Genomic DNA, 11,275 nt, shown 5'->3' on the forward strand with positions numbered 1-11,275 from the left:
CAAGATACAGCCCAGCGTTTGTGGTACTGGGTTTTCCACTGTCGCTACCTATAGACTGCATCTATAGCACACCACAGACCACAATATATGCAACACCAAGTGACTATGTTTTCACGATGAAACAGAAACTACAGGAAACACACCAGTTGTTGCGAGAGTATATGGATGTCGAACAAGAACGCCAGAAGTCGTATTATGATCGCAGTAGGTATGGGCCGTGCTATAAAATTGGCGAAGAAGTGTTAGTTTTCAACCCAACGGTTAAAAAAGGAGAAACAACAAAATTTACTTCTTTCTATAGAGGACCAATCATAATTGTTGAAATTATAAACGATTTGAATTTCAAGGTAGAAGATAAAAAGACGAGGAAAGCTATCAAGGTCCATTATGACCGACTGAAAAAATATAAAACACGAGAAAAACCACTCACGCCTGAGCCTCAGGCGAAACGAAAAACAACCAGTAAGGAGCAAAAGAATATCAATTTGAACAGCTCAGACCATGGCGATATAATTGAAATAGAATTATCAACAGACAGTGAAAGCAATCTAATTACAGAAAATCAATCCGAAGCTGAGGATGCTAGCGATTCACTAAATGTTACAAATGAAACGCCTGAGAATGAAGCTAAAGAATCAGAGCAAGAAACCTCTAAAGGGCAAAGAGAAGGCACAAAATGTTCCCGAGGGTGGAGGTGCAACTTCATCAAAAGCTACCGAGTACACTGAAAAAAAATCAGCGGAAACAAAAATTCCAAAACCCGAAAAAAGGCAACAGGAATCTAGTAGTAAAACAAAAAGTACTGAAGAAAAGATTAATAGTAATGCCAGCGCACCAAAAATGGCCACAAGGTCTAGCAGTCGATTAAAATCGGTGCCTGAGAGATTAAAGAATTACTTTACTGAGCAAGATGAGGAGTACTTTAGCAGCCAGGAAACTCATGATGTTTTTGTTTCAGGAAAATCCAGAAAGAAATAATGGAATCGAAAAGAAAGACGAGTTCGTCTGGAGAATCGTGTGATGGAAAATCACTATGTTTGTATCTGGCATTGCTAGCCGTTTTTGCTTCTCCTTCACTTTGTATTAAATTATACGGCTATGATTTTGACAATATCGTATCAACAAAAATATATTCTTTGGATTACAGTACAAACTGTGATAACAAAATTCGAGTATCTAAAACAATAGAAGAAGGTAGTTTGATATATGCTGAGGTTCAGCCCGAGATAAAATTAAGATTTTGCATGTATGAAGCGGCATATACTGTGTCTGCACTTAAAAAGAGCAATGTATATGACGATGTTGTCTTTATTAACAAAAACTCAAGACTCTTAAAATCCATATATCCATTAAACGAAGTAACCTGTAGGAGCATTTGGCAAAACAAAAACTTTGCTTTACCAGATTTTGGAGATAAAACCTCTAAAGTCAACAATTCAGTAACGGAAAAGATTTTACAACGAGCAAGTGAAACTACGTATGCCGAGGAGCATAGCCAGAGCTTCATGAAAAAAAATAATCGTGAAGGTGCTATGTATGCTGAGCCTGTAGAGTGGGTTTCACCTACAGGAGTAAAACTTATTGGAAATGTGATGATCAATGCAAAACTTTACATCGGAACAATTTGGGGAAAGCTGATACAAAGAAACCTCTTAAGCTTTAAGGATCCCCTAGGTTTCTCGAAAACTGTTTTTATCAAAACCACATATTTTGAAGACGATTTAGTAAACTTTTTTTTTTGAAAATCGTGGTGAGCAAACATGTCAAACGATCAAACACTTTAATAAGGAGGACCCTGTAAAAATTTTTGGTAACAACAAGACCACTTTTATCAGCGGAAAAATATTACACAAAAAAAAATATGAAGATTTTGCATTAGAAATCTTGGAGGAAAAAGCAATTAATTTGTGTGGACAGCAGGTGAAATCAACCGGAGTTCCAGGTGTTTTTTACTCCGAGGAAAGTTCAGAACTGAAAACTGGTAATCTTAAAATAACCATAGAAATGTTTCTTTCAAGCGTTGTTGACACCTTGAATTTCGAACTTCTCAAGGAGAGAGAAATTTTTTTTTGTGAAAATTAGAACACTCCAATACAAGATTCAACGACTAAAAATTCAAACTATGATAGAAATATCAAAAACATTGTTAGTCCATCGGTAGCGCTCTTCGAGAAAGGAACTCACGTCGAAAGAGCAGGATCTGTGTTATATGTTCATAAATGTGCAAAGATGGTAGCAATAACTAAACTTCCCTTTGGCACAGAAGAAGTTCCTGTGTTAGTAGAGGGTCAGAATTTTTCTTCTATTAGATATATGGACCCTATTACAAAAACTTTGTATCATAATTATACAATCGCTGCATGCAACCCGCTGTACCCAAATGTTGTGAAATTAGAAGACGGCAGTTTTCAGCAATATGGAGAAACGCTGAAGAAATTCAATCGTGAGATATATCAGTGGTCGATGAATAATAACTTAAACGCAATAGATGAAAACCTGCATCGCAGCCTTTTCTCCATATCAGACGTAAAACAGAGTCAAATTGCTCGAACAATGCGCCATAATAGTAAGGAATTATCAGTCGGGAAGCATTCCGAGATTCGGATGGAAAATACAGTCATGAAAATTTTATTCATTGGAACGCTCAGTTCCAAAAACAATTTTTTTCAACAAATGAAATAACAATTTTTCGTAACATAAAAATTGAAAGCTTATATGTTTGTTTAAAAGCTAAGGATATTGCTGTGTCAGTCTTAACAGTCTACCTCATATTCCAAGTTGTGAAAAATCTTCCTAAATTGTTCGTCTATTTAGGATTAGTCATTAATGGAGCCTCCTGGCAACAACTGTTGCGGAATCTCGACCCTGTAACGGGAACACGTATGTATAATCAACTACTCAAATTAATTAATGAGCGTCGAGAACAAAAGAAAATGATTGAAGAGAAAGAGTCCTTGAAAGAGTCGGTTGTGTAAAAAAAATGAAAATGGGCTGTCTTGAGTTCAAGACCCAAAAAAAAAGAATGAAAATGACTTGTCTTGAGTTCAGGACGGGAAAAAAAAATGAAAATGAGTTGTCTTGAGTTCAAGACCAATAAAAAACGAAAAAGAGTTGTCTTGAGGTCAAGACAATTAAAAATAAGGGAGAAGTCTTGAGATCAAGGCTGAAAATATTGAGAAACTTTAGAAGCAAAAATGGTTTTTTATTAAACATAGCAGGCAGTGAGACCCCACAAATTCGTGAATATGTGTACTATATGCCAGAGTTGTGGAAAGGTTATTTCGGAGATTTCCCCGGGAGTGTACCGAGTGGAATCTTGTCTGTCATGGACTCGGAAGGTGTCTACACTAGAACTTCTGGCACCCGCCAATATTCGGTCCCGAGCTCTGCAGACTGAAGTGGAACTGCAATGCCAGTGCGCGCAGTTAGAGAAATTGAAGAGTACAAACTCTTTACTCCAAAAAGATCTTGTCGAGCTTCGACAAAAACTAGACAGACATTGCGACAAAGCCAAAGAGGCAACAAGAGAAGCATTGGGAAAACTGAACGCCGAGTGTGGGGCGCTAAGAGATAACCTAAAGGCGGCGGCAGCTAGAAATGCCGAACAAGAGCAGTCAATCAACTTACCTAAGCAGGAGTTGGCCGATCTAAAAGTCAATACTGATAAAAAGAGCGAAGCCCTGGAGAAAATGGAGAAAGAGAATGACCAATTGAGGTCAGAGCTTCAGCAGTTGGAAAACTATAACAAGTACTTGGCGAATGAGTGCCGAAGGAAAGACACTATAATTGATAGACAAAAGCATTCTTTGAAGAACGAGAGAGCCGAAACGAAGGCCACAGAGAAGTGTTTATTCGAGATTCGAAATAAAAATGTACTGAATCGGCCTGCGACATTGTACGAGATTTTGTTGATAAAAAGTTCTGCTTCAAAAGATCAGATCAAAAAACACTACCACAAAATGAGCTTGTTGACTCACCCTGATGCTGGTGGAGATGAGGAGTTTTTCAAGATCATTAATCGAGCATTCCAAATACTGATGAACGATGGGGCGCGAGAAGCGTACAACAATTTCGGGCTGGACGAGGCAGAGAAACTCATGAATGACGAAAAATGATACCTTAACTTTTTATATGAAAAGTACAAACTTTTTGTATTTCAAAACGCACATGTATCGAGAGCTGTAAAATTTGTTTGATTTTATGTGAGTGAGTGGCACACTCTATTCTTATTGAGAGGGGGGCAGTGTGAGTGTCACACGTATGTAAAAAAAGGGGTGTACTAAAAACCTTGGGTTTCAAGGTCAAAGATTTAGTTTAAATTTTAATTTATTACTTGATTAATGACTGACACAATCTTGGTAGGTGTCGACATATTGAAATAGACAAAGCTCGGGCTTCGAGCAATACTAACAATTGTGACATATCAGTATTTACTTGGTTAATTTACCACGGTGATGGAACCGATATTGGGTACGGGCAAAATTGAGGATAAAACTCACTCATTGAATAATAAACCTACCTTCAGAGTTAATCACTCAATTAGATCTTCATTTATTTGAAACAATTCTCTTCTGCTTTTATCTACTTATTAATTAAACTTCAATCCTTGTATTTTAAACAAGTACCACGCTCAACTACAAAAGATAATACATATTGCGCACGGGCGGCTGCTATAACATCGAGGATTTGACATTCAAAATTAAGTAATGTAAATTTGTCGACCTGAGCTGTTTATTTTAGCTTTCCACGGCACTTGTGCTTCAAATTCTTTGTTCTGGAAAAAACCTTATTAAATTGTTCACTGGTAGTTGCTATACAGTCATCGAATTATTCAGATCTATACTACCTTTAGGTTTCCTCCTGGACAAAGTTTGAAGCACAAGCACCGTGGAAAGCTAAATTAAACAGCGCAGGATGAGAAATTCACATAGCTTAATGTTAAATCGTCAATGTCTCTAACTAAGTTATCAAAATGCGAGGCGAAACCGAAAGGGTGATAAAAACGTGTGGCAATGTTTTTAAACTACTGATGTTGCGATTACAACAGATTCTTACAACTTACGCCACTCACCAGGAATTAAACTTCGAGTTTATCACAATAACGTAAATAACAATAAATTTTGAACAACTCAATAACCGGGTTTTATGCGAACCCGTGGATTACTTTATCCTAAATCTTTGAATTGTTATTATTATTTTTATTTATCCTTCGTCCCTGTTTATATAGTAACAGTGGTGCTAAAATAATGAGGAAGCAGATTTGGTAGTGTTAACTGGGCGTTAACATGTTATTTCACGGCTAAGTTATGCAACGTTTATCACAACGAGAGTTGATTGTTGGAACCCGGCTTTGATATAAAAATTTTCTTTATGTACTCTTAGTGTACTCCTAAGTCTTGAGAGTACGACATGAGCAACGTATTGTTTTGACATGTATGGGTGGTCTAAAGTCGGAAAGAGCTTGTTTTTGTAGGGCATCGATTCCAGATACCAATGTCGCAAGCAGCTGCAATCTTTGAAAGATGAGTTTGGCTTTGAGTTGTTCTCTGCGCTTGAGTACGAGTTTGTGCTACTGGAAGGCAGACAGGGGCATCAACCTGTTTTTAGAGGCACCGACATTTGTTCGACGTTTGGTAAGCGATTTTTTACACCAATAAATTTCGATCTTGGTTATCTTCTGCCCCCCCCCCCCCCCCAAAGCTTTGTGGGCATATAATCTTTACGCCCGAAACGCGCACGTGCCGTTTTTTACATAGTAACGTGCTTTATAAATAATATATAAATAATTGTGGGCATGAAAAACTCTTGGGGGGGAAGCAATAGATCCCAGATCGTTTTCCATCTTTGCGCCCAGCTTAGTGAATGAATTTTTTATGCACACCCCACCAACCGCCCCCCCCCCCCCCCCGAAACGTACGTGCATGCCAACCGCACACTGCAACCGGTGAAAGTCCCCGATCCGCACCCATTGAAGAAGACGCTCGACTGAATATCAAGGCAAATGGACTTGGAATTCTCGGCTCATTAGAACTTTTTTTGATGTCAAGATCTGTCCTCCTGCTTCCAGATCATCACCGATAACAACAGGAGCTTCTCTCAAAGAAACTAATTTAACCAAATTGAGAGGACCAGACGGAATGGCGCTAGGAACTACAGTTGAACGGGCGCAGAGCCCATTGAGAAAAAAATGAGAATCAGAGCCGAATCCTCAAATTTGATTGGCCAAATAATCTGATTAGCTTAAATTAAAGTAGAGCAAAAATGGCGAATTGGGTAGTTAACGTTGCCTTATCCCCCCGCTTCACAAAACTGCCCTTAAAATGCTGAGTTTGATATCGGCCAATCAAAGCACGGGAAATATTCGGCTTTGAACCCTTTTTATAGAATTCTGCTCTGCACCCGTTCGGCTCTACCGGCTTACGGACGGAATACTCGGCTCTGCAGACGGAATACCTCCAATATTCTACCAGAAACCGTCAACCTCTAAGTGACGCATTTAGCAGCATCTTTAAAACAATCAGAAGACTAAAAATTATACCAGACGACTGGAGCAACATCACCCATACACAAAAAAAAAGATGATAACATCTAGTAGAGAACTACAGATCGGAGGCTCTTAATTTCTCCCAGCATAGTACTTGAAAAATGTATGATTTTTTGCCAGTACGATCTTCAAATAAAAACTGTCTCAAAATTTCAACACCGGTTTATCAAGAATATCTGTTATCGCAAACCAGCTCACCTAGCTCAAACTGTTAACACAGCTTTGTATTAAGACCCTAAGACTAAGGTTTTCTCGTTCTATACAGACACTGCTGCAGCTTTCGACAAAGTACCGCACAATGAACTGTTATGCAGACAAAAACTAAAACAAGCTGGTATTCCGGAGATATTCAAAGATTCTTTCACCTTTTTGTATATGATTTGAAATTCATTACAGCTAATAAAATCATAATCAACCTGGACCTAAAGCGGTTTGAAAAATGGACCTCGAGAAGTGAGATGCAATTCGCGGAAGGAAAGGCGGAATTCTCCAATTTCGTGCTTACAAGAGAACTTTTGTTTTTAATAAGGAATCCCTCAGCCCATCGGAGTACTTGAAAGACCTGGGCGTCTACGTAAGTCATGATCTAAACACATTGATGAAAAATTGAAGAAAGTTGTAAAAGATCTGTACCTTATAAAACGCAACACCTCTCTAGAGACTAACAATATAGCTAAATTATGTTTATTCAAGTTGATGATTCTGCCTATTGTAACTTACGCGTCATCATGTCTGCACCTAACCAAGCAATCTATATACAAACTTATAATATTCCAAAAGAGTCGTAAAAAGGGCGCTAAATGATTGCATGTCCTCATATCGCACAATGCTAGTGACATCCAATCTGCTGCCTATATCGCTCTACTGCCAAATCCTAGACCTTCTACACTTATCAAAGATCTATCATGAAGCCACATCATCGCCAGTGTTATGGGATGCATCGTACAATAGACTAATGGTCTACCGATTCGAATTGCCGTATGCGAGAACCGAAACATACCGCACCGAATTTGGCTTTAGAAGATGAGTGGTGAAACATCTATCATTCGTAGTTCTTTCGAGCCCCTAGGAATTAAGAAACGAATAACAGCTTTATTCTGGTGTGATTATTTGTGTAAATAAAACGAAGACAACTAATGCACATGGCTGTGTGCGTGCGGGTGCCGGAGCTCGTGCAGCCAATTGAACGTATAGGAGGAGATCCCTCCAGCTTGCTAGAATCCTCACCAACAGGTACAACGTATCACTAAAGAAACACAATCAAAGATCGGGTCTTCCTTATCGAGAACTGTAGCTTTAACCTACGTATGTTTGCATGCACAAGGTCTCATAACCTCTGCCACCAGTGTCATCAAGTTTGTTGGAGACAAATTCTGCAATAAGCCTCGATGAATCATTCAGCGACAATATATGCGCACAAAGATTGCGATTGCGCTACTCAATGGACTTTACGCTAGACAGGCAGATAAAAGTTTTCGTATTGAAAAAACTAGAAGGAAGAGGGTTGACAATAATTTTTGAAAATGATCAAACCAACTACTTAATTTTATTCAATCTCGAATGTGATGTCCATTGAAGCACTTAAAAAGATTTATCGGCTCTTTTCCGTTTGTACTCCCCTTAATCTAGTGGGTGCGTACCATTTGCACCCAACAGACCTTCGACTCACAGAATTGGATATAATGGCATTTGGTGTTATGACACACGAGTATTTTAGAAATGGGCATTTTACCATACAATCCGCTCAAATATTGTGTATTGTAATCATTTACGCCGCGTCCGTTCATATGCAATTTTTGGCCGTTTATTCTTCGGGTGTTTTGCCGGTAAATTTATGAGTGATAAGTAATAAAAGAACTGGGAAGTCATGAAGGATCTCTTAGTTTTTACAACTCTGCGGATCGTACTCGGTTTTTACAAATCTTTTTGCGACTCCATCAGTGATGGTTTTCTGTAGGATTGTTTTTACTTAGAGCTTATTTCTTTTTTTTTGCTTTTCAACGAGAAAGATGGCGGCAGAACGCTAATTTGTTCCAGATTAATGTCTATTGGATAATAATTGCCAACTAAAAAAAATGAATTGGTGAAACACATTTGTCCGTAAGATTTGAAATTCATTACAGCTAATAAAATCATAATCAACCTGGACCTAAAGCGGTTTGAAAAATGGACCTCGAGAAGTGAGATGCAATTCGCAGAAGGAAAGGCGGAATTCTCCAATTTCGTGGTTATAATAGAACTTATGTTTCATCATCGGAGCACTTGAAAGACCTGGGCGTCTACGTAAGTGATAATCTAACTTGGAATACACATATTGATGAAAAATTGAAGAAAATTGTAAAAGATCTGTACCTTATAAAACGCAACACCTCTCTAGAGAATATCAATATAGCTAAATTATGTTTATACAAGTCGATGATTCTGCCTATTGTAACTTACGCGTCATCATGTCAAAAGAGTCGTAAAAAGGGCGCTAAATGATTGCACATCCTAGTATCACACAATGCTAGTGACATCCAATCTGCTGCCTATATCGCTCTACTGCCAAATCCTAGACCTTCTACACTTATCAAAGATCTATCATGAAGCCACATCATCGCCAGTGTTATGGGATGCATCGTACAATAGACTAATGGTCTACCGATTCGAATTGTCCTACGCGAGAACCGAAAGATACCGCACCGAATTAAGCTTTAGAAGATGAGTGGTTGAAACATCTATCATTCGTAGTTTTTTCGAGCCCCTGAATTAAGAAACGAATAACAGCTTTATTCTGGCGTGATTATTTGTGTAAATAAAACGAAGACAACTAATGCACATGGTTGTTTGCTTGCGGCTGCCAAAGGTGCCGGAGCTCGTGCATCCAATTGAACGTATAGGAGGAGATCCCTCCAGCTTGCTGGAATCCTCACCAACAGGTACAACGTATCACTAAAGAAGCACAATCAAAGATTGGGTCTTCCTTATCGAGAACTGTAGCTTTAACCTACGTATGTTTGCATGCACAAGGTCTCATAACCTCTGCCACCAGTGTCATCAAGTTTGTTGGAGACAAATTCTGCAATAAGCCTCGATGAATCATTCAGCGACAATATATGCGCACAAAGATTGCGATTGCGCTACTCAATGGACTTTACGCTAGACAGGCAGATAAAAGTTTTCGTATTGAAAAAACTAGAAGGAAGAGGGTTGACAATAATTTTTGAAAATGATCAAACCAACTACTTAATTTTATTCAATCTCGAATGTGATGTCCATTGAAGCACTTAAAAAGATTTATCGGCTCTTTTCCGTTTGTACTCCCCTTAATCTAGTGGGTGCGTACCATTTGCACCCAACAGACGTTCGACTCACAGAATTGGATATAATGGCATTTGGTGTTATGACACATGAGTATTTTAGAAATGGGCATTTTACCATACAATCCGCTCAAATGATGTGTATTGTAATCATCTACGCTGCGTCCGTTCATATGCAATTTTTGGCCGCTTATTCTTCGGGTGTTTTGCCGGTAAATTTATGAGTGATCAGTAATAAAAGAACTGGGAAGTCATGAAGGATCTCTTGGTTTTTACAACTCTGCGGATCGTACTCGGTTTTTACAAATCTTTCTGCGACTCCATCAGTGATGGTTTTCTGTAGGATTGTTTTTACTTAGAGCTTATTTCTTTTTTTTGCTTTTCAACGAGAAAGAAGGCTGCAGAACGCTAATTTGTTGCAGATTAATGTCTATTGGATAATACTTGCCAACTAAAAAAAGTGAATTGGTGAAACACATTTGTCCGTAAGAGTTAATGGAATATAGCTGAAGTTTTTTATTGCTTTGAAGCAGTTCGTTACAATTAATTTAGTCAAATTGATCTTTTTCTTCTGAGCACTTCAGGTAGGATTTGATACAACAGATTGGTCACAAGGGCAATATTGTCTCCTGATTGTTGATTTGTGGTCGTTAGCGGTTTCAAATTCAGTGCTTACAAATTGAAAATCGCAAAATGATTATATAATTAAAAGCTGTGTTCCCCAGCAGCTAAAAAGATCAATGTAGACAACAGGGAAAAAGATCCACTGAGATATATATTTTTTCCTCAGCAGCCAACAATTTGGAGTGAAATGTTGCTCAAACTAAAACGCCACATCGGAGAGTAATTCTTCAGATTTTTCTCCTACTGTGTTGAAAATCATTAACTGACAACAATTGTGAATAAAATTTATTTGAGAAAAATTTATGTGAGAAAAACAATTGTGATGAAATAATTTATTTTGTGCATTTGTGTTATCTGATCTTTTTACATAAAGCTCCAAATACGGAAGCTCGAAATTTATAAGTTTTTTAATCATTTTTTGAAAGTTGAATGAAATTGCACAAAGATGTCACAGAGAACTATCTGCTGAAAACTAAAAATGTTGGTTATCTCGAAATTTGGTTATTCACATTTTTGGAAAGAAGTTTTCAAAAATCTGTTTCAATGAATGGAAAAGCTTTGGAAACAACGTGAATGTGCCATGCGTGTTCCGCGGGATTATATCTGATTTCAACATTCGAAGGTTTTGCTTTCTTGAAATGGAACGAGAAAAGGAAGATACTTAATTAATAGCCGCCCTCATCTTCTCAGCCGGCTATTATAGCGCTCCTATTTTTTTTTACTCCGTCGAACTTTTTTCGCTTTACCCATTTTGCAGTTTTTTCGACCTTTTGCTTGAAATCTTTTTGACTTCTCTAGGCTAGTTTCA

The 11,275-nt window shown here is 38.0% G+C and overlaps 1 protein-coding gene across 1 annotated transcript in view; it reads left to right on the forward strand.

Moving 5' to 3' along the window:
* Positions 1–11,275, forward strand: part of LOC142348413 (glutamine synthetase-like) — a 104,223-nt gene that overhangs the window by 68,881 nt on the left and 24,067 nt on the right. The window contains exon 4 of the mRNA XM_075399769.1: positions 5,474–5,633. Coding sequence (XP_075255884.1) covers positions 5,474–5,633 — 160 coding nt within the window. The remainder of the gene's footprint in view (positions 1–5,473; positions 5,634–11,275) is intronic.

This window comes from Convolutriloba macropyga, chromosome 10, assembly GCF_964194025.1.
Source record: "Convolutriloba macropyga chromosome 10, txConMacr16.3, whole genome shotgun sequence".
In the NCBI taxonomy this organism is placed as follows: Eukaryota; Metazoa; Xenacoelomorpha; order Acoela; family Convolutidae; genus Convolutriloba; species Convolutriloba macropyga.